Source organism: Leptidea sinapis, chromosome 43 (genome assembly GCF_905404315.1).
Source record: "Leptidea sinapis chromosome 43, ilLepSina1.1, whole genome shotgun sequence".
Classification (NCBI taxonomy): domain Eukaryota; kingdom Metazoa; phylum Arthropoda; class Insecta; order Lepidoptera; family Pieridae; genus Leptidea; species Leptidea sinapis.
The window spans coordinates 2,583,184-2,608,177 of NC_066307.1; the positions used below are offsets into that span (position 1 = coordinate 2,583,184).

The 24,994-nt window shown below is 37.3% G+C and overlaps 1 protein-coding gene across 1 annotated transcript in view; it reads left to right on the forward strand.

The window, feature by feature from the left end:
- The first annotated feature begins 1,124 nt into the window (after positions 1-1,124).
- Positions 1,125-24,994, forward strand: part of LOC126977109 (uncharacterized) — a 36,554-nt gene continuing 12,684 nt past the window's right edge. Inside the window, exons 1-3 of the mRNA XM_050825810.1 lie at positions 1,125-1,177; positions 8,963-9,093; positions 13,331-13,879. Coding sequence (XP_050681767.1) covers positions 9,043-9,093; positions 13,331-13,879 — 600 coding nt within the window. The 5' untranslated portion in view covers positions 1,125-1,177; positions 8,963-9,042. The remainder of the gene's footprint in view (positions 1,178-8,962; positions 9,094-13,330; positions 13,880-24,994) is intronic.

Below are 24,994 nucleotides of genomic sequence, written 5' to 3' on the forward strand. Positions count from 1 at the left end.
TATCCTAACTTGTGCCGTGTCGTGCGAAGGTGGAATGTTAAGTGTCTAAACGCATTCGTGAAGTTAAGATAATTATCTATATCTGGTATAACCTTAGATAATTTATACGTCTAAATAAAACTTATTGCTGTTAGACAACCGACGAAAACAGGCCAGGTTTATTACTTTAGTGTGCGTAACAAGCTACGTCTTACACTCGCGATATGTATGTCACTTTGTGTGTGTGTTTGCGTGCATTGCTCAAAATAGAGGTTATGCTATGAGGTAGAGGAACAGTCTATCAAGATGTATAAAATATGAACTAAGAGGATAACAGTGAGAACTTCAAAGATTTTAATCAATAAAAATATACATTTAATAAAACATTCTTCTTTCAGATCCACCGTCATTGGTATTCGACCAGGAATCATACGAGTTGAGAGCAGATACGACATACACAGGCTTAGTGGGAGAGGTGACAGCAACGACGGACAACAATGAGGGTGTCACCTACTCATTAGTGATAGCTGACGGTAAATAATTTTCGTTTTTCTCCTGTGTGTAGTAAATACAATATTATATCCTTAGGCGTCATCAGCCAGCAAATCTACGATTGGCTTACAAATATTAATATTATATAGAAAATGAGGTTGTTTGTCACATCGTAAATACTTAACTGGTCAACATGAAATTTTGCAACCACAAAAATGGTTACATTACAAGTTTAACGTGTGCGAAGTGGCGGGTAGAAGCTATCAATAAAAGTCTGAATGGATTTACGGTCAAACGTTTCAGAGATTAAACAGAAAAAAATTGTATCACTATTATCATTTCAGCTGTAAGACGTCTATTGCTGAATAAAGACCTTCCCCAAAGATCGCTACTGACGATCGATCCTGCGCTGCCCTCATCCAACTTATTGACCAGATCATCGGTCCATCTTGTGGGGAACCAACACTGCGTCTCCCGGTACGTGGTCGCCATTCGAGGACTTTACTGCCCCAACGGCCATCTGTCCATCGAGCTACGTGCCCTGCCCACTGCCACTTCGCCATTTGGGCTACGGATCTCCTCATTTCTGATTCGATCTCGCAGGGAAACTCCATAGCCCTCTTCATTGCCCGCTGAGCTTCCTCATAAGGCCAACAGTGACCACGTCTGCGTTCCGTATGTCATCACACCGGCAACACACACACTGGTTAATAACTTTCTGTGTAACTGTATAATAATATAAGAATCAATCAATAATATAAGAAAAATCAACTTCAATATGATTATTTATGTTGATGAGCGATATTGCAAGAAACATTTTTCTTGATATCTAAATACCAATTTAGCGTCATCAATTAGACATATTTGTCTATCAGATAAATAAATGTATATTATGAATCACCAAGGTCATACATCGCGCGTCCATCCAAATCAATTGCCCGGAAACGAATGATACTGATTCTTTGACCTAGAGTCCAATTAAAAACAAAAAGTATTAAGGTCGAGGTTCAATAATCTTGGATCCTTTTTATCACGGACCCAAACTACATACACTCGACGTCGTCAACAAAAACTAACGATTCAATTGGACCCTTTTGTTAATTAACTACCAAACTACGTTTCGGGTTGTTTGTAACCTATACAACTGATGCTAGTTTTTTTATGTGATGTATTTACCTCATGAATATTCCATAAATATCTATATTTCATACCTACTATATATCGATTTTGCACATGTTTGTACATATTTTAATTTAGTCAAGTATCTTCGTTAAAATACTTTTTGCCTTTTATTTAGAAGCACAATGCACAAAGTAATTATATTGATATCAATTTTAATTTATATAATATAATAAAACATTTAGTCACCGTATAGTTTTCTTAATTTGTCTGTATCGTAGTAGGTAGACCGGTGACTGTGACTACGGTACCCTGCGCCAGGTTCAATTCTTGCCATACGGACTCTTGTGATTCCTCTCTTATCACAAGAGAGTATGGGCTGCAGTGATCACACCTATCAGGTGATCCCTCAATACGCTCGTTTGTTTCCTCTTACATACATACACACGAGGGAGCAACATTATAAAATTGTAAGCTTGTGCCTCATAGTTTATCGATATGTTTACCTTTTACCTTTGAACTTTACTAATTTTGCAACAAGTTGGTGACATCATCGTCTGTCTTGGCATTACATTAATATGTAGTAATCAAGTTATTAATATGTTAGTATGTTCTATTTTATACTATAGACTTTATATTAATTCCCGGATTTGATTCACGGCATTTGTCTAGAAAAATATAAACAATATAGTCTTGAAATAGTCTTGATGACTTTCAGAAATGTTGTTAGATCTGAATTGAAATTAAAATATTTAAAAATATTAGCTATTATGAAAGCTTACAAAAGCTTATTACTATTTTTTATGGAATAGCAGGACAAACGAGCGTACGGGTCACCTGGTGTTTAGTGATCACCGCCGCCCACATTCTCTTGCAACACCAGAGGAATCACAAGAACGTTGCCGGCCTTTAAGGAAGGTGTACGCGCTTTTTTTGAAGGTACCCATGTCGTATCGTCCCGGAAACACCGCACAAGGAAGCTCATTCCACAGCTTTGTAGTACGAGGGAGAAAGCTCCTTGAAAACCACACTGTGGAGGACCGCCACACATCCAGATGTTGGGGATGATATCCTCACTTCCTCACTTGCGGTAGAAGACACACAATGAAGCGACGTCTCTACGCAACGCCAAGTTATCCAGCCGTTCACAGAGCACTGGGTCCCCGACAATTCGAGCTGCTCTGCGTTGCACGCTGTCAAATGGATCGAGCTGATACTGGGGTGTGCCAGACCAGAGATGACAGCAATACTCCATGTCTGGCCGGACCTGCGCTTTGTAGAGCGCTAGAATGTGGGCCGGCTTGAAGTATTGCCGTGCTCTATTAATGACGCCCAGCTTATTCGAAGCCAATTTGGCTTTACCCTCCAGATGGCCACGGAATTGGCAATCGCTCGAGATTTCAAGACCCGTTATTCCGATACTAGGCGAGGCTTTAAGGGAAGTGTTGTCGAAGAGCGGTGATACTGCAAATGGGGTTTTTTTTTGTGGTAAACGCGCAAACTTGAGTCTTCTGGTATTTAGAATTTCAATACATTTAAGATCGTATATAGATACTATGGGTAGGAAGTATTCTAAAATGGTGAAATTATATTTAAATAACTAACTAATTAAGTTACATCTTGATCGCATATCTGTAATGTTCCAATTAGAAAATAAGTAGAATGTAACTTACATGACTACCGAGTTAATTATTTACTTACTTTTATTGTTTCAATTCAAATCCATTTTTTTTATTCAAAATAGGATGAGACATCACTTAACGAAAGTGAACAGCTACCATACATTCCAAAGAGAATGCCTCAGACCTGAGAAGAATGGGCGCAACAAACTTTTTTTTTTCATGAAAAAATATGGTTACAAAGTAATATTGTACAATTAAACTTTTTATTTAATATCCTGAGGGCGGTCGTCTAGTCGCGCCGTATCTATGTCAGGAAATTGTCTAATTTTTTTAACCGCATATGCTGCAGAACTAAGCCTATTCGCCAATCCTTCAATATTATAGTAAATGCACTTTAGGCTGAACTTCGGTCAATCTAAAACTTCGGGAAGTAATGTAACGTTCACTTCATTTAGACCGAAAACCTACATTATTGAAAATCAAAACCCTTCTATAAGTCGAAGTTATAAGTCATTCCAAAATAATTTAAATTGTACACATAGTATGGCTCTATAGGTCGAACATTTTATTAATTGACATCGCTTACTTAAAATTGAGTAAAATACATATAAATTTCTGCAATTCGAATATTTTTTCACATGAATTAGACTAAACTTTCTTCACTGATACACTATCGAGTGTGTACAACAAACACACTGTTTAAGCATACAGTATTTTCTTTTCAAATTATTTTTTTCGCTCTAGTGCACTTGTGGTTTATTTTTCAAACTGATATCTAGGGATGAGGCTCTGAAGATCTGTAATATAGAGCTAACTTACATCAGACTCCAGCTCCTTATAAATACAAACTTTAAAAACAATTAAAACTATGTGTCTTCTGTATTAGTGTAAGCATCTTTGTGAGGAAAAACAAACAGATATATTATTTTTTACAAAACCTTCCAACACCTCACCATTACTCGAAAACTAACACGATTTTAGTGTATCGTTTGCAGTTCGTCTCACATAGTAAACTATGAACTGTATATATTTTTTATCATTTGGTTTGTTAGACTCCCTAATTATACCATGACTAATTTAATGCATTAGCCTTATCTGATTATCAGTGATGTCTCGATGAGTAATGGTTTCAAAATAATGATGTGGTAATCTTGTAAATAACAATCAATTTAAAACATCAGCTGATGACATCACACGACCGCAGAATCATTTCTCACTCGTACAAATTATCTGGCGACAAGCCTCAAATGCATTTAACGCGGAATATTTAACCAACAACAGCACAGATATTAAGCATTCGTCAGAGATATTACGGTAGAGTTTAAGATATTATATTTAGATTTTTTATTAGTAAATTAGCATATTAACAAAATAATTAATAGGAAATTATATGTTTATTTCAGACGTTTCCATTTAGGATTGTTAGCAGTAACTCTTGCCGCGCAATATATTATTATTATAAAGTAATGAAAAAGGCTTATTAGCGAATTTTAATAAGAAAATTATAATATTAACACCCGGAGCAAACATAAACTTGCTATACCTACTGCTCGGTTATATCGACTTATTAAGTCTTTAAAATCAATATAAATGATGAGTATATATATATACTAAAATGTCTATGCACTATATCTACTGCTTTGTACTGAACAAAAAGTTAACATTTTTGAAGCGAAACTTCTTTAGGCGCATGAGGGTAAAATATTACGAGTAAAACGCAATAATAATAATAATATTAGCGTCACGAAGATGTGCAGCGTTTTGGTCAAAGAAGAGGGAGAGAGTGATTGAGACTGATCGAGGGAGTAGGAAAGGGCGAACGTAGCATGAAGGACATAGCCATGGAGCGAGAGTAGGGAGCAAGCGAGTGAGAAAGATCGAGAGAGAGAGAGTGAGATAGAGCGAATGTCACATCACGCACAGTGCCATGGAGTGCGAGGTCAGAGAGAGCTAGTGAGAAAGATTAAGAGAGAGAGTAAGGGACATCTAGTGTATTAAATAGTAGTAAAGTAGTTCTAACTTTAGATGGCAATTCTGTCGCATAACGTCTGGTGCACTATACACAGATTTTTTAAAATCCAAGATGGCCGCCGCTCGAAATTATGATTTCAACAATATGGATATCGTATCCGAGGTTGTCGAGGGAGCAGACAATGAATTTCAGACCATTTTTGAAATCCAAGATAGCTGTCACGCAAAAGTATGACTTTAACAATATGGATGTCATATCTGAGGTTCTCGAGGGTCCAGAGAACGAATGTGGAATCATTTTTGAAATCCAAGATGGCTGCCACGTAAAAGCATGATTTCAACAATTTGGATTTCGTATCCGAGGTTCTTGAGGGTCCAAAGAACGAATTTGGGATCAATTTTGAAATCCAAGATGGCCACTACGCAAAATAATTTTTGGGGCTATTCGTATGCGTGTGGTTATAATGATAACCCTAATGCCAAACAAATAAAATCGTTGTAATCAAGAAACTTTGTGCTAACGAACAAAACGTCAGTATTTTTATGTGTTCACTGCATTATATTAATACAACTGCTCCATCTTCATAGACTGATGATGCAAATCAGAATGAAAGTGACAGTTATATTATAGATAAGTTAGAAAAAAAAAGAGTGTGTGTACTTATGTACACGCGTTAGAAGTTATACTTCTTTGGCGTATGGAAAAAATAAATCAAATTTTTACAAATAGTTAAGATCAAAGATAGCATAAACACTCAGCATTTAAGTTTAATATAAACAAGTATAGATTTTTTTATTTTATTTATACATTAAATTTGTTAATATACCAGAAAAAATGGAGGTATAATGTCTCGTTTACTAGATCATAACCAAGCTTTCGAATAAATATAGCAAATAATTGGATATATAGCTAATTATGTGGTGAGATCTCTATTTCACCATTTAAAATCCATGGGTCGCATCGACTTTTTAATTGTGAATAGTAGGTTTGAGTACCACAAATTAGTCAGCTCACGAGATGGAGGTGGAATTATAATATATGCCTCAAGCGACGTATATGAGGTTTGTAAAGCTGCAGAATTTGTAATATGTTTTATAATTGAAAGCGTGGTGAAATTAAGTAAACCTTACATTTATCCTGATACTTCTGATACTCCATAGACTATGCTATTGTAGCCTACCCTGATTGAAAATACTCATTGAAAAGTATTGAAAATGATGAAATTTGAATTGTTTTTTTTTGTATTTATAAATATACGGTTTATATAAAGCGACTGTTTATTTTTCAACACTTTTCAATGATTATTTTTAATCAAGATCTTTTCAGAAGTTTCACTTCTACCGTGTGTGACTTGCACACACATATTTTTTTTAATTTATCAAAATGCTTCTTTTGGTAAATTGCCAACATTCTCCAAATATATTAATTCCCAATTCTCCAATCTGTCTTGGCTGCAGCAAATTGAGTCGCGTTTCATAAATCCTGTTAACAATCATACAAGTCTTTTTTAAGTGAATATAGCTTCAAATTATTGTGATTAAGATAATATTCTTTCGACATAATAAGTGTCACGTTTCAAAGTAAATTATATATAAATAATTTTTTTTTTTAATTTATATAAAATTTAATATTTATTATCATTATTTTAATATTGTCCTCTTATTTTTTCCTAATATTCATATTGTAAATTAAATTAATGATAAAGCGATTAGTAATCTTTTAAATAGATAACTATTATCAATAAGATATATATGTTTCTAATTAGTTATTATATTTATATATATATATATATATATATATTTAATATATGTATATATATAAATATAATATATTTAATATAAATATAATTATTTAAATATTTAATATATATATATATATATATATATAATATTTATATTTATTATATATAAATAATATTTTTTTTCAATTTATATAAAATTTAATATTAATTATTATTATTTTAATATTCTCCTATTCTATGGCATTTTCGTACGCTTTCACCGCGTCTTCAGGGCTCGTAAAGCGAATACCTCGAAATTTATCTTTAGTTCTTGGGAATAAATAAAAGACGCAGGGCACCAGGTCAGGACTGTATGGCGGATGACAAATTATCTCGACACCTGCCATAGTCAAATATTCAACAGTCTGTTTTGCGGAGTGCGCTGAAGCATTGTCCTGTTGAAGAAGGATCCTGCTTCGAGGGCGCTGCTGTCAAATTTTTCGTGTCGAAGGCAACAGGCAAACCGCGATTGACATACCTGTCTGCAGTAACTGCCCTTCCATCTTCGAGCACAACGGTCGCTAAATGACCTTTCCGACCAAAGAATGAGGCAATCATCTTATTTCCTTGACTTCTTACTTTCTTTACTTTAGTTGGCCGATCCTCTAAAGGAAACACCCACTGAGCTGATTGTCTTTTGGTTTCGGGTTCGTAGCAATATATGCAGCTTTCATCACCTGTGACGATGTCAAATACAGCATTTGAGTCACTGCCGTTGAACTTATCTAACATTTGGCGACAGCAGTCCATGCGAAGGTGTTTCGGGTCATCGATTAAAGTATGGGGAATCCGTCTGGCACAAAGCTTCCTGACGCCTAAATGTTCGTGTAATATTTTTTGAACTTGACTCATACCAATGCCTAGGGTTGCCCGTATATGCTGATAGGTCACTCTCTTATCTTCCTCTATCATGCGTCGCACAGCACTGATGTTATCATACGAAATATATGTGATATTTAAAAATCTAAAATCTATAAATGTTGTAGAGCAATAAAATTTGTTTTTTAAAATTAATAAAATTTGAAAAGAAGTTATCAATGTTTTCATCTATATTAAAAATACTATTATATAATTGTAACATTAGCTGTTGAGGAGAGTTTAAGCAATAATTATTGTGGTGGAATTTAATGTGCATTGGGGATAAAGTACTAAGTCGACAATAGAAAACAGGCACATGCAAACTAATTTGTGATAATAGCTAAAAATATAATATTAGAGCGTTAGTAATAATGTGTGTTGGCATATTATTGTGTGAAGGCAATTTGTTTAAAATAATCCCTATTCTTAATATAGCTAGAAACTATATTGCTATCAAATATTGAAGTTTATTTATTAAATATCATGGTAAATGCACATATAGATGAAAAAATTACAAAAATAGACATTAACATTATAGCAAACATCATATTATATTACATAAGATGAAATTATATGTCCCCAGTGGAAGCATGAGCTAATGAAATGAAAAAGGTTAATATAATTGAATCACGTAGAATAGACCGCGGTATTTGTTATGTTGTTCACGTTATATCTGAGGTACTTCAAAGATTATTTTTTCTATTATTCAACGCTTTATAAGATGGGTAACGTTCTTCTAGTGTTACAGGTGAGTACACGTCGTGGTCATAATCAAAGCATTAGGTGACCCATACGTATGTTCGTCTAACGTCATCTCCCACAAAAAATTTCGTGGTTGTAACGAACCAATGTTGTCAATTATTGTAATGCCAGAAACTGCATATTGATATATACACAATATGACGATATTTAACAAACAAGGGTGAAAACTAAGAAACGAGAGAGAGAGAGTATGGCGAAGCGAGTAAAAGAGAAGGGAGAAATTTCGGTGGCCTTCATTCTCTTTATGTGAATGAGCCGTAATGGTACATCAACAGGACGTCTAACGAAAGAAATAAATTTCTATATACAATTTTGGTGTTTGAAATAAAGTCAATCAATTGTACAAATGTTTAGCTACAGCTTGTATTGTTCTAATAGATCATCTTCAAGCTCGCCTCTTCATCAACGTGAACGGTGAGATCTATCTGTCCGCGGCGGCCCCCGCTGGCTCGTACCACATGTCTGTTAGAGCTACCACTGTACTCACACACGTCACCGCTTCAGCCCCCGTGAGTATCTAGTATTACATTCACTTGATTTCTTGACTGTGCCTTGCAAACATTACGCGCATCATTATCATCATCATCATCCGGAAGACGTCCACTGCTGGACAAAAGCCTGCCCCAAAGATTTCCACGACGGTCCTGCGCTGCCCTAATTCAACGTATTCCGGCGATCTTGACCGCATCGTCGGTCCATCTTGTGGGGGGCCTACCAACACTGAGGATTCCGGTACGTGGTCACCATTCGAGGACTTTAATACCCAACAGCCATCTGCCCATCGAATTATGTGCCCTGCCCACTGCCCCTTTAGTTTCGCAATCATTTGGGCTGTGGCTATGACTTTGTTTTGAAACTCCGAGCATAGCCCTCTCCATTGCCCTCTAAGCGACCATGAGCTTTCTCATCAGGCCCATAGCAATCTATGTAATAAATTTTTATTCAGTTGACTTAATTATACGCCTATATTGATGTGCATTAGTTGTGTAGAGAAGATGTAGAAGTAGAGTATAAGCGAATGGCTATGGAGGGTTGCTAAGTTGTGAGGACTGTGCCAAAGAAGAAGAATTTCTCATATGGCTGTAATTATATCTCGCCTTGATCATGTTTTTCTCGTGGTACGGTGTAAGTACACACCGTGGAAGCTTTTTCATACAAATTACCAAATAACCCCAAACTAGGCACAGGGATGTCTCGCACAGATAATTACACCAAAGCATGTTGAATCACGATTGTTTTTGAAGGTTTTTTAAGGGTTGAGTGTCCTCCCAACAATTATTGGCTAAATAAAAGAACATTACATTTGCCCATTTTTGAGATAATGTTTCACATCAACATTACGCTTCAGACTGACACCGCCATATTGCTTACTGTGGCTATTAGGCTCAGTAATTGGCTAAAGGGGTGCAGACGAATACGGCTACCGTTACATGTCCAAAGGTTAACCGATCATCAGTATACATTTTTTATATGAGACAAAGTGACGAGACGAGCAAGAAGTTCACCTGATAGTAATAAGCCACACCCTGCCACACCTTGCCACACCTTGCCACACCCCGCCACACCCTGCCACATCTTACCACACCCTACCACACCCCGCCACACCCTGCCACACCTTGCCACACCTTGCCACACCTTGCCACACCCTGCCACACCCCGCCACACCCTGCCACACTTTGACACACCCTGCCACACCCCGCCACACCCTGCCACACCCTGCCACACCTTGACACACCCTGCCACACCCCGCCACACCCTGCCACACCCCACCACACCATGGCATACCCCGCCATACTATGCCACAGCCTGTCACATCCTGCCACACTCTGCAATACCCCGCCATAGCTTGCCACACCCTTTCACATCCTGCCACACTCTGCCACACCCTCCCACAACCTGCAAAACCCCGTCATACCTTGCCATACCCAGCCACATCCTGCCACACCCTGCCACATACTGCCACACCCTACCACACCCTGCCACATCCTGCCATTTCCTGCCACACCCCGACACACTCTGCCACACTCCGCCACACCCTGCCACATCCCACCACACTCTGCCACGACCCGCCACACCCAACATTAATAGCATCATCACAATAATTGCGCTCGTCACTTTGAGACATAAAATAAAAGGCATAAAAGGCATTTATTTTCTCAAAATTGATTCCTTTAGAATTCTTTTTGATGTCATTTCTTATACTACTAGATACTACTACCGCTTCGGAAACAAATGGCGCTCTGAGAGAGAAGAAGCGGCGCAAGAAACTCTCCCAGCATTCTTTTTTTTTGCGCTCTTTTCAATAAAAATATACAATATTGTACAGTTGCTATAAAATAATCACAATCTAGTCCCAGGCTGTCCGATCATTTAGATATTCAGCAGTGGAGTAATAGGATTTACGACAGAGCCATTTTTTTATAAAACATTTAAATTTATTTATAGACAATGCCTGAACAGTGGCTAGGACTTTATTGTAGAAGTGTATACATTTACCCTTAAAGCTATTATGTATCTTATGAAGCCTACTAGAATTAGTTACAAGCAATCCCTTATTTCTAGTGTTATAATAATGAAAATCACTATTAAGAGCAAAAAGGTGACGATTTTTGTGAACATATATTAAATTTTCATAAATGTACTGACAATAAACAGTCATAATATTTATTTCTTTAAATTTTTCTTTGAGAGACTGTCTATAACCAACCTGATATATAGCACGAACAGCTCTCTTTTGCAGAGCAAACACTATATCAATGTCAGCAGCATGACCCCATAGTAATATACTGTACGTCATGATGCTGTGAAAATAACTAAAGTACACTAATCTAGCGGTCGCAACATTCGTGTACTCTCTAATCTTTCTAACTGCATATGCCGCAGAGCTGAGTCTATCTGCTAGATGGGTAATATGTGGACCCCACTGAAGCTTTTTATCTAACGTGATACCCAGGAAGACCGTAGTGTCCACAAGTTCCAATCTCTGGTCATTTATAAGTACGTTGGTTTGTACCTCCGCTGTGTTTGGTGTAATGTTAAGTCTCTATAGCCAACTAGCTAAGAGGCCATACAAAACAAAACGCAATAATTAATGTACATTACTGATTTATGGCAGAAAAAGCTGTTATACTCATCTAACTAGCATCCTAAGCCAACTCTGCCCCTGGAGATAACTCAAAAACAACATTTCATATTGACCACACAAACGTTTCACCTGCCGGTAGTCGAACCATCGACTTCCACCGTAATCAGTAGAGTGACAATAACATATTGTAACAACACTCCGTAAACATCATGAATCTACATCAGTTCGTAAAGGGGCTTTGTAATGGGGAGAAGAACTGATAAAAAAACACCTAGCCCACCCTTTAAATCATATGACAACTTAGCCTACTATATGTTATACAATATAAGTTGGCCTGCGCAGAATGTGGCCTAAACATGCATCCTCTATATTATATACTATTATATTGGAAGCCTTCTTTGTCAAAGAAGATTTAATAAGCTTCTTGACTTTGGGCTCATTGAGTCCTAATGTACTAACTGTAAGAGTTAATCAAATCAAAAAAAAATCCAAATGGAAGAGGTCAGCTGTAATTAAACTGTGATTTAATAAGGTTTGTTAATCAACTACAATAATGGGACGCTAAATTAAATTTAATGAATACATTCATCCCTTTGTCTCGTCGCTAACGACGTTTGCCGTTTATGATAATAATAATTAATAACCTTCCACAATTAACAAGTGCGTGCCCGTTTCAAATTGTATGAGACTGAATTATTAGGACGTTAAAGTGATGAAAATGGCATTTATCTCATAGGTACTAATGACGAGACGTCCTTGTAAATACATAGATGTATTATTGTTTCTTGGAAACATCTTGAATGTCAAATTTTAAAAAGAATTTTTCCGATCAACTTTTTTCGATTGTTTTGAGATCTCCTTGATTTTTAGCGACAGTTTAATATTTTTTTCAAAAAAGAACAATATATTAATAATCTGTATCTCTGTTTAGTTTTTTTTGGTATTTAAGTATTATATTAGTTCAAACAGTACACAAGACGAGTTATTCATGTAGGTCACAATCAGAAGTTACTTCTATAAATCCGACAACACAAAATATTTATTTTAGTTTCTGTTCCCAAAATATTGGTACTATTGAACGAAATAGTCGAGAACGAAACTCTTATTCTTCAGTTTCTGCGCAAGACCTTTTTAAAGTAATTTCACGTGAAGGCGCATCAGCAAAAAGTTCAAAATAATCAGAATAGTTCAAAACTTGGAGCGTAGCTGAGTAAGTAGAACATCTTTTCTACTAGCGGTGATTCGAGAAGATTACCACAAGACGTGTATAGCCATGTCGACATGTTTCTACGAACAAACCTTGGATCGATATTTTGTTCCCAGCTCTGCTAATAACAAATGCTAAGACTCAACTAAACTTCTGGACTTCTTAACCTACACAGCACAAAAGAATGAAATTTAAAAATAAATTTGACATTTGACTAACCTATTTGAAAATAATTTCTAAATAATTAATAGGCAGATTGGAAAAAAACATTTTAGTTTTAAAATATGATCATAGTAATAAATCTATCGGCGCTCCATCCCACTTGTGTCGTCTGGTTTGCTTCACCCATGCTTAGCAAGTTGACTAACCACGCGTGTTTTAGTTCCAAAAGGTTTCATCTCATTCTGATAACATGTAGATTACAATGAAATTATGATACTCTTAATGTTTTCAGATACTCCTTTTTATTGAAGAGAATGGGGCTTGTAACACAACTTACAATCAACCACCTCTTCTGATTCTTGAACGATACGAAGAAGAAGAACATTTAAATCTAGTACCATTAAATCGTACCAAACATCCACTGTGTAATTATGTATTAACCAACCGCTGGCCGATCGATCAAAACTGGCTGTACGTAGACGACGAAGGCTTACATACTAAATCTATTGATAGAGAAGACGTTTCAATAGCTTTTATGCCAGTTTCACAAATACAAGTGGAGCTCAACTTACATTGTGGCAGCGACTTAAGAATGAAACGATCGTTAAGTACAAATGGCGAACAGAATTGGCTTGGGCCTTACGACTACGGCGCTAATAAATGGATACTAACTGACAGTATCTCGTATAATGCAAGACGAACCTTAGTCAATCTTATCGTAAAGGATATTAATGATAATAGCCCGATATTCGTTGGATTGGAAAATGAACCTATTGTTGTTGGATATCCTGAGTCAGATATTGAAGGATTCGTTTCGCCGAGGTTTTTGGTCAAAGTTGAGGCAAGTATAAGTTGTTACATACAATAATATGATATTTGTTTCAGAAATGAGTTTGTCTCAGAAAAAAAAAAAAAGAATTATTGTTATGAACAATGATTTTAATTTTAGACCTGACGAGCTCTTTGAAGTATCATCCTCTTCTTTCATGAACTGCATGTGAATTGATTTGCATAAAAATAAAGGTAGAAATCAATAACATAACTGGACAATAGTATTCTATTCCCATTTCTGGTAACTTCAAATTCTATTTGAGTAATTTTCAGGTGGTGGTTGTGTTTGATTATTGATCACATTCTCTGCACAGAAATATTGTACACAAATTTAGGTCCTTACTTACTTTAATATTGCCATTATTGAATAAAAAATTGTGTTTTCATTTGAGTGTTTTATATGTTATGAGAAATAATGCAATAAATAAAAAATTATCACGTTGGTAAAAAATTATATTATGTGTTATCAGAAAAAAATTGCGCAAAAATAATACTCTCTGCTGACCTGTATCGTTGTTTAGGAAAAACATAATGTAGTTTAAAACTACATAAATATATTTTCCAAATACCTATTCGGAAATTCAATACCAACATTTTTCGTAGATTTTTCAATATTTAAAGAATGGAAAGTCAAGAGATATTTATTGAAGATATGTTCCAAATACTGCGAAGATGTGCGCAATTTTTATTCTAAGTGGTAACTTCGTGTGAACAAAAATACGTAGAACCTATTATATTATATGAGTGAAGCCGTAATAACGTACGATTTAATAGAGATTAACGTTCAACTTGCAATTTGTTGTAGTAAGTGACAATCATGAATTGGGTACAGATTTGACCATCCATTCGTTTATATTTTCTAAATGCTGGCAATAAATGATTATTTGTTAGTTGGCGCCATAGTACACTTGCCCACGAGACATTTTTTTCATAATTATTCATAATATACAGTAAAAGTACTCTAACTAAATACCGTAACAACCGCTATAAGGCTTATCTGGGTAAGTTGTCGCTAGCGATTTATACCAACGTTACATAACTATCATTATAATTACATAATTGTGTATTAATATCTAGGTTTATTTATATATGCATTAATATGGTTGCTGTTCTTAATAGATTTTTAGTAAGAAAACACTCTCGAATTCAGTTTAGTTAATTACATTACAATCAGTAATACTATGTATAATAAAAATTCTGGCGTTTGAAATTATCATGTCTTAGCAAAAAACAAATTAATCGAATCTTGTTAATATTATAGATATGATATTGTTGCGTAGCTACGCTTAGAAGTATAAGACGAGAGTTATCAAACTTCAAGACATTGTTAATTTCTCAGCGGAAAAGTGTTTACTTTAGACGCTGTAGACCCGGGTTCAATACACCTACCTGTTTATGGAATTTTTTGGGTTTTGTAAAGTTAAAGGAAATTTCTAGTAAGTTCAGGATCAAATCGAACAAAAAAAAGGGGTGGGAAATGTGTTAGCAGGATAAAAATAGTTAAAAGAATTTTCTAGTACAATTTCAATTTAAAGATGGAATGGGAGAATCATTTTGAAAATAGAACGAATCCGGGGGCATATAAGCCGTACTAAGCGTGACCTACGCCAGTTCTAGATCAGACTCGAAAGTGTAAAGAAGAAGAAGCAGAAGAAAAGAAGAAGCAGTGAAAAGTGGAAGTGTTCCAAGAAGAAGAAGATAGAAGAGACTTAGTGTTCGGTGCAGTGTGACGCGATAAAGGTATCGCCGCCGACAAGAGGACAGTGGCAGACCGGCGAAGTGCACGTTCAGAAAAGTGAACGCAAATAAAGACTCCTTTCTATAAGCGGAGTATTATTTCCAATCCCTGACTTACTCCCGTGTCAATTGGTGTCAGAAGTGGGATTGGAAAGATGCCATTGGTGCCCAGGAACGAGAAAGGAGTGAAAACGCAGGCAGGAGCAGCTGCTGCAGCAGAGGTGGAGTCACAGGAGGCATCCGGCTCTGGAGGCAGTGCGATCGTGTCAGCACCGCATGCTTCTGCTGTAGACATCAGCGCGCTCATGCAACAGATGGCCGCCATGATGCAAGAAAAAGCGCGCCGCCAGGACGAGCAGCTTCGAGGCCTGCATGAAGACCTCTCCAAGGATAAAATCAAAATCAAAATCAAAACGTTTATTGAACATTGGAAGCACTTGGCGCTGGGAAGGAGGAAGTGACCTACACAGACCTTCTTGACACGTTGGAGGCACGCTATGGTGATAAACACCTCAAGCATGTGTACCGGGCGCAACTTAAGGCCCGCAATCAAAGGGCCAGTGAAACTCTACAGCAGTGGTCCGTGGAAGCCGAGAAACTAGTGCGTAAAGCATATCAGTCGTCGCCAGCTGCAATAAAAGAAATGTTGCTCCAAGTTTTCATCGATGGAATACGGGATGCCGAAGTTAGAGCAGCCGCACGATTGAGTCATCATACCAGCTTGAAGAAAGCGGTGGCACATGCGTTGGAAGTGGAAGCGGTTCGCCACGATTCTCGAGCGTTGAGACTCCGCAAAATTGTACCAGCAGATTCCAGCCGAAGGCAAGCATATAACCCAGTATGCTATGGGTGTGGGGAGCGAGGACACATTAGGAGCAATTGCCCCAGGCGTGAGAGCATAACACAAGGTAGGAAGGATGCGGCGGTCTCAGCATCACCGCTGGAGCAGCAGGAAAAGGCCATGGCAGTGGGGTGGGCGCTGGCCGGTAGAAGCAAAGCCCCAATGATCTTCGTTAAGCAGACATGTGACGGAAACACTTTAGTCATAGAAGGAATGATAAATGGAAAATCTTGCCGTTTCACTTTGGATACTCCCGTATCCAGGCTTGACTACTGTACTTAACGACTGTACGTGAGGCTCCCGCCTCTCGTACAGTCGTTAGCCAAAGAGGACTTGAGAGCATCGGAAGACGACATATGCCAGAAAATGTAAACTTAAACACTCACAACAGCTACCGGCCAGCGCATACCAGTCCAGGGAGAGAAGGTCGTGGCCATGAAACTCGGGGATACTTTGTACTGACAAAAAGTGGTAATCGCGGATATCACAGATGACTGCATCATTGGGTTGGATTTTCTTCGAAATCTTCAGTGTACCATTGACATGAAATATGGTGTATTGAAGCATGGGGATGAAGAAATTCCAATAAAATGTGGAACTTTTGGGAAAGTGTTGTGCTTAAGAGACACTACTTTAAATCCGAGATCGCAGACCCTAGTCTCGGTAATCCAGGAAGACAGAGGAAGACCTTGTAAATGCGCTATAATAGAAAGAGAGACATCGGACACGACATGGATCCCAGCCAGGACTGTTGTGGGAAACTCCCAAATTGCGATGGTTCCCGTGTTTAATCCTCATGAGCACAAGCAAATCATTAGGAAGGGAACAGTGATTCGAGCTTGAGAGGAGATAGCATGGTTAAGAAAGTGTGGAGAAGGGAGGAAGACCGTAGCTGCAAGCCAGGATGTGAACATACAGAAACTTCTGAATGGCTGTAAGGACAATCTTACCAAGCTACAGTTAATAAAAGCGAGAAATTTCCTGCTACGCTACTCCGGGATGTTCTCGAAGAACGACGGGGACATCGGAAGAACTGGTTTGGTGAAACACAAGATCGACACAGGAGACACTGTTCCGATACGGCAAAGACCAAGACGTATTCCGTTTGCACGCGAACAAGAAGTGGAAGACATGATTCGGGATATGAAAGAAAATGGTGTGATAGAACCGTCATCGAGTCCATGGTGTTCTCCTGTGGTTCTGGTGAAGAAGAAGGATGGATCAACTAGATTTTGTGTGGACTTTCGGCGTTTGAACGATGTAACTAAGAAAGACAGTTATCCATTGCCAAGAATCGATGACACCTTAGATTCACTTTGTGTTATGACGTGGTTCTCTACTCTGGATTTGAAAAGTGGCTACTGGCAAGTCGATCTGCACCCTAAAGACAAGGAGAGCATGGCTTTTTCAACCAGAAAAGGATTATGGCAGTTCAAAACAATGCCCTTCGGATTATGCAACACCCCAGCTACTTTCAAAAGGTTGATGGAGCATGTGCTGGCAGGTATGTTGGGAGAAACCTGCCTTGTCTACTTGGATGACATAATCATTATGGGACGAAGTTTTGAAGATCATCTTAAGAAGCTCGAAAAAGTCTTCGGTAAACTGCAGGTTGTCAACTTTAAGTTGAGTCCAATGAAATTTTTCTTCTTTCAACGTCAGGTGAATTACTTGGGGCACGTTATCTCGGAGCAAGGCGTTGCGACGGATCCTGCCAAGATAAGTGCTGTCAAAGACTGGCCGACGCCGACAGAAAAGACACATGTGAGACCATTTCTAGGACTATGCTTAGCGACGCTTTGTGAAAAGGTTTTCCAAGCCGGGTTGCTAAGCACTTACATCGACTGACGGAGGAGAAAAGAGCCTTTTCCTGGGATGAAGAATGCGAACAAGCTTTCTTAGAGTTAAAGAAAAGACTATGTGAATCACCTATCCTCGGATATCCTGACACAGAGGGAAGATTCATAGTGGATGCTGATGCTAGCAATACCGGAATTGGTGGAGTACTATCTCAGAAGAGAGGAGATCAAGAAGTTGTAATTGCATATTTTAGCAAATCTTTATCGAAGCCGGAGAGAAACTACTGTGTAACTCGTAGGGAGTTACTGGCCGTGGTAAAGACATTACAACATTTCAAAAAGTACTTGTTGGTCGCAAATTCCTCGTAAGGACTGATCATGCCGCCTTGAAGTGGTTACTAGAATTCAAGAATCCGGAAGGACAAGTGGCCAGATGGATTGAGCAACTTCAAGAGTATGACTTTGAAATCGAGCATCGAGGAGGAAAAAGTCATGGAAATGCAGATGCTTTATCTAAAAGACCTTGTTCGATGGAATGCAAACATTGCATTCGTCAGGAGGAGAAAGAGAATTTTATGATCCGGCTGATCAGAACAGATTCGATCGACGAGAACTGGAGCAACGATGCAATGAGGAGAGCTCAGGAAAATGACAAGGATCTTCAACCACTTTTACATTGGCTAGCAAGTGGATCACTTAAACCAAAATGGTCTAAAGTGGCTAGACACAGTACGGCTACCAAGAGTCTCTGGGCACAATGGAACAGTTTGGTGATGCATCACGGGTTGCTCTGCCGGAAATGGGAAACCCCGCATGGAAAGGATTGCCATCTGCAATTGGTCGTTCCCAGGGAGAAGGTGAAAGAGATCCTGACAGCTTATCACGATGGTTCTTCAGGTGGACATTTGGGAATAAAAAGAACTCACACAAAAATTAAAGAACAATTTTACTGGTTGCATTGCCGTGATGATGTGGAAGACTGGTGCCGTAAATGCAAGAATTGTATAGCTGTCAAAGGACCTCAGACCCGGAGCAGAGGAGCTATGAAGTTGTATAATGTTGGGGCTCCGTGGGAGAGAGTAGCTCTGGATATAGCTGGACCGTTTCCAGTCTCCAAAGCTGGAAACCGTTACATTATGGTGGTTATGGATTATTTCACGAAGTGGCCGGTAGCATTTGCTCTACCGAATCAAGAAGCAGTTACCGTTGCGACGAAGCTGGTGAATGAAGTTTTCTGCAGATTCGGTGTGCCTTTGGAGATACACAGTGGTCAAGGGCAGAACTTCGAGTCACAAGTATTTCAAGAAGTTTGTAAAATCTTGGGAATCCATATGACCAGAACTACGCCATATCATCCACAGTCAGACGGGATGGTGGAGAGGTTTAACCAAACATTGGAGCGACATCTGGCAAAAGTATTGGACAGTCATCAGGATAACTGGGATGAGTACATTCCACTGTTTCTTATGTCGTATAGAAGCGCAATACACGAGACGACAACGGTGACTCCTGCGTACGCCAATTTTGGAAGAGAATTGTAATTGCCAGCTGATTTACTCTCTGGCTGTCCACCGGATACTCCGAAAAGTATAACAGAATATGTGGATGAGTTACGGAAAAAGATGGTTGACATCTACGAGAAAATTAGAACAACTAGGCTTAAGGCAAGTGAAGAGCTAATATTCCTAGTTTTGAAGAGGGAACCCTGATTTGGTTACACAATCCTGTAAAGCGAAAGGGGAAGTCTACGAAGCACCAACCAAGTTGGGAGGGACCATACAAAGTAATAATCACAAGGATAAATGATGTGACTCTCAGGATCCAAAGTACCCCTCGAAGTCCCCCGAAAATCGTACATGTCGATCGGGTGGCTAAGTACTACGGAAGCAACGATGATCGGGACGATCATGTCTTGGGAGTGTTGCGTAGCAACGCTTCGAAGTATATGACGAGAGTTGTCAAACTTCAAGACATTGTTAATTTCAACAGCTCCGTCAGCAATACTCGTAGCTCAGCGGAAAAGTGTTTACTTTAGACGCTGTAGACCCGGGTTCAATACGTGAATTTTTTGGGTTTTGTAAACTGAAAGGAAATTTCTAGTAAGTTCAGGATCAAATCGAACAAAAAAAAGGGATGGGAAATGTGTAAGCAGGATAAAAATAGTTAAAAGAATTTTCTAGTACAATTTAAATTTAAAGATGGAATTGGAGAATCATTTTGAAAATAGTACGAATCCGGGGGTATATAAGCCGTACTAAGCGTGGTCTACGCCAGTTCTATTTCTGACTCGAAAGTGCAAAGAAGAAGAAGAAGAAAATAAGAAATAGTGAAAAGTGGAAGTGTTCCAAGAAGAAGAAGATAGAAGAGACTTAGTGTTCGGTGCTGTGTGATGCGTTAAAGGTATCGCCGCCGACAAGAGAACAGCGGCAGACCGGCGAAGTGCACGTTCAGAAAAGTGAACGCAAATAAAGACTCGTTTCTATAAGCGGAGTGTTATTCCAATCCCTGACCCACTCCCGTGTTAATATTTAAAACAGTCGCATCTAACAGAAGCACTTCTTTAATATTCGTACCTATCATATTGTTATAAACAACGTACGAAATCGGGAATTCCGGTTGTACGTAAAAACAATGAAATGAACTTGAAAATTGATTTGCATGTGATTTTGTGACAAATAGTTTTATATCAATGATGTAATAGAGCCTAAAGTGGCGTGTCAATATTGGCGTGTAATATTATAATTAACAACGATATGCTTTGTGCAATAAACGACAACATCGTGACAGTAGTGGAAGCTATGTTGTTGATATTACCATAGAGTAGGGATAGATTACTAAATATATTGTGTTTTGTTTTTAAACTTGGGACAATATTAATTGAATCTCTATTTACGTAATCTTTTTGTCTGTTGTTTGTGTGCTGATTTTTAAATAAATAATGTGTTTCATATCTTTATGTTAATTATTGCGTCCATATTTGTTGATCTACGGTAAAATAATATATTAGAGGTTATCACTTCATATTATAAAACAAAGTCCTCCACCGCGTCTGTCTGTCTGTTCGCGATAAACTCAAAAACTACAGTACCGATTTTCATCTTGTTTTCACCACCAGATAGCGTGGTTCTCAAGGATGATTTTAGTATATAATTTGTTTAATTTTTTTATGTATTAACGATAATTGTTGGAGGTGTCGGAAAAATAAGCTATCTGGGTGCTTTCAACGAAAACACTGTCTAAGCCCTTTGAGACATAACATAATAATGTATGATTGAATTGTATCTCATATGTAGGTCTACAGAAAATTCCTCAATGGCATAATTCTATCTATTAAGTATAACATACTATGTTCATTTTAATACTTTAAAGAACTGGCAATTATAAAGCAGTAATGCAAAAGCTGTTTACACAAATCCGATATTAATCCTTATCATTTTATTACTACATATTATAAAATCATTCAGAAATACGTTTTTGTTTAATTTTTAACTTATTAACAATGCGTACACATATCCGATGGATTTTTTCTTTATATCACATTTAGACCACATTATTCCTGAATACCTACATTATGTTTTTTTCTATTGACAGGACTGCTTCTGTCGGGCCAGCTAGTTCATTATAAAAATGACAAATGAATGTCGAAGTCATCTCAAAAAATTCACGTAAAGTAGGAACGGTACACCGCGCGTGAGAACTACACGCGGAGAACGACGCCTTTTTTATTATTTTATATGAAAACAAATAACTAGATGAATATGACGTGCATGGTACGGTGAGTGATACGCCCTGCCTATTATAATGCACTGCGTCAAGATTCTTAATTTAATTCAAAACTCAGACCGCATCGCAATTGTGCTGATCAATCTGAGATTTAAGATTTAAGTCTCGATTCGAACCTGCGCTTCTCTGGTTCCATCCGAGCGCTCTTACCAACTGACCCTACCGTCCGAGTGACGAATCGACCGTAAATCTTGGTATGTGTTGTTCAACTCTCAGGTTGTGACTTCATCTACAGGATCTACTTTATAGTTGAAAACCTGTTTAACCCCAATGATTGCATATTAGGAAAAAAATTAAAAAAAAATCGTCCATAAATTTTGGTACAAATATTTTTTTTTGTATTTAATTCCAGAAGTGTATCCCACACACCATTCCTTAAAAATACCAATCTGTTTCAAATTCAAATATTTTTATTCAAAATAGGGTATAAAATCATTTGTTGAAAGTCAAAAACTACCACCCATTCCAAAAGGTATGCTTCAGACCTGAGAAGAACGGGCGCATCAAACTCAGCGCAGTTCTTTTTTTATTTAAAAATATGGTAACAATGTAAAATCTTACAGTAAAATTTATTATATAATAGCCTGTGGGCGGTCGCTCTATTTCCAATCAGTAGTCTCATTAATAAAGTAATTTATCTTTACTACACAAACGTTTTTTAACAATTATTTTTAATTTTGTAATACATTTGTTTTGACATTATCTTTGGATCTTGTTGTAAAAGCATATACAACGCCCCACAAAAACGCACTTACTCGACTTAGACGAGTACTACGCATTATAAGTTTGTTCCTGGTGTTAACGTTATGGTTATGACAGTTTCTAGCAAATTAACTTAGGTGCCTACGTACATACATAACATTATCACAAATATATTGAGAGACAACAGTCGAGATGTATATTTTTCAAATTTTTTCTCTCAATGATTCTTTAGGACCTAGGTTGTAAATAGCGCCAATAGCACTCTTCTGCAGCACAAATATTGTATTAATATCGACAGCGTTGCCTCATAGCAATATACCATAATACATAATACTATGGAAATAAGTAAAGTATACTAGTCACGCCGTAAAGTATACAAGTCAGCTAATGTCTAATCTTTTTAACCGCGTATGCTGCAGAACTAGTTTAGATTTAAAGTCTCGTAGCCCAGTAACCTCACCAGCTACGGCTAAGAGGCGACGCTAGCAGAGTTATTCCATGCAATTGTATTACCCTTTTTTCTCACTCGGTAATGCTTCTAGAGCAGTGATTTTTTGCCACAAAATTTAGGTATGGAAAAGCTATGTCCCTACGTTATGTTTTTCTCAATCAACTAACGACTCTTCAAACATCGAAAAAAATTACATTTTTGTACCGCCATAATCAGACGAATACAAAACATTTTTTAGACGTTTTTGGAATAAATAATAAATGTAGGGTAGGTCGGTTTTTTCAAGAAGAAATATTTTTTGGCAGGCTCAATTTTCTAGGAGAAAACAGGAGAATACAAAACCTCTATTTAGTCAAAATTTTGTAGGTAGAATTGGTCTGAGCAGACTTTGGCCCTATCGCACTCCTCGGGGAGAAGCTGAAGGTGAGGGGAGTTGGTTGGCCAGTCCGGACAAACAAGCGTACTGTTTCATTTCTTTCTCCTTTCCATAATCATTTGCTTTAGTAGCAACACTACCTTGTGCTATGAAGTACAACAGCAACTTTAATAATCCCGCAATTGAGATGTTTCTATCTTGCAGACTTTCACAATATTCACAATAATATATTTCACAAAGATTACAAGTCATCCTCACTCAGACCACTTGTATAATTTTGAAGCTTTTCAGCGATTAATTTAACTCATACAGAGGAGATATATTAGGCCGTCGTTCCAGCCGACCTAATAACATTCAATCGTCATCAGGATCACTAACGTTTTAGTTCAAAATGCATCCAGCACCGGACACATAAATAAATCCACTTTTGTATGAACGTGTTGGCCAGCCATCTTTTTCACTTCTCGGTGTCTTTTTTCTTCTTCACTTGCGACTTTAATTTCAGTGGCACTTCTTCGATTGTTCAATGTTTGTGACCATACCTATGTACAGTAATATACCCAATATTTAACGCACTACAAATTTTAGTAAACTGTCATATTATCAATTTACTGAACAGAAACCTTTCCCAGATTCCTTCCATAAACGCTTTATTTATTCTTAGTTTCAAATTTGGGTTTCCATTATACTCTATTTCAACCTTTTTATACATTTTACATTCGTATATGAATGTAAAATGTTTATTTGCTCTAACATCCTTTCGTTGCTTTACAAAGTTGAGTTTCAATACTTTAAATTGAAAAAAAAAAACATTTAACGCCCTAATAATGCATCATTTGCAAAATTCTTTATTACCGTCTCCGTTTATCTTTATTTAAAATAATATTATAGTCATCTTAAGAACGAACTCACGATCTCGTCATCGTTATTGTATTATCATCGTAATGTACTTAGCTTTATAGAAGGTTCTAATAATTCTCAATCCCTTTGAACCAAACCTAGAACTGTTACTGTTACTGTATTGTGCCGAAACGTCAAAAAAATGAGTTAAGAATTACTTGAAAATTTGAGCAATGCACACACACTAACACAAAGTGTCATACAAATCGCGATTGTAAGATGTAGCTTGTCACTCACACTAAAGTATTAGTCCTGTCCTGTTTTCATCGGTTGTCTAACAGCAAGAGACTGTATCTAGACGTATTAATTATCAAAGATGTAAACAATTATATAAAGTTTCGTAATTAAACCTTGACACTCTGACAGAAAAGTGACATAATATGCAACATCCGTATTGGTCGTCCTTCTTTCCAGATAATAAATCTTTGTTAGAGGACCATTATAAAAATTGTATTTAAATTTTATGCGTCATCAAGTTATAAGAATTATGTTTTTTTTATGTTTTATGGTAATACTGCTAAGACATTATTTATGAC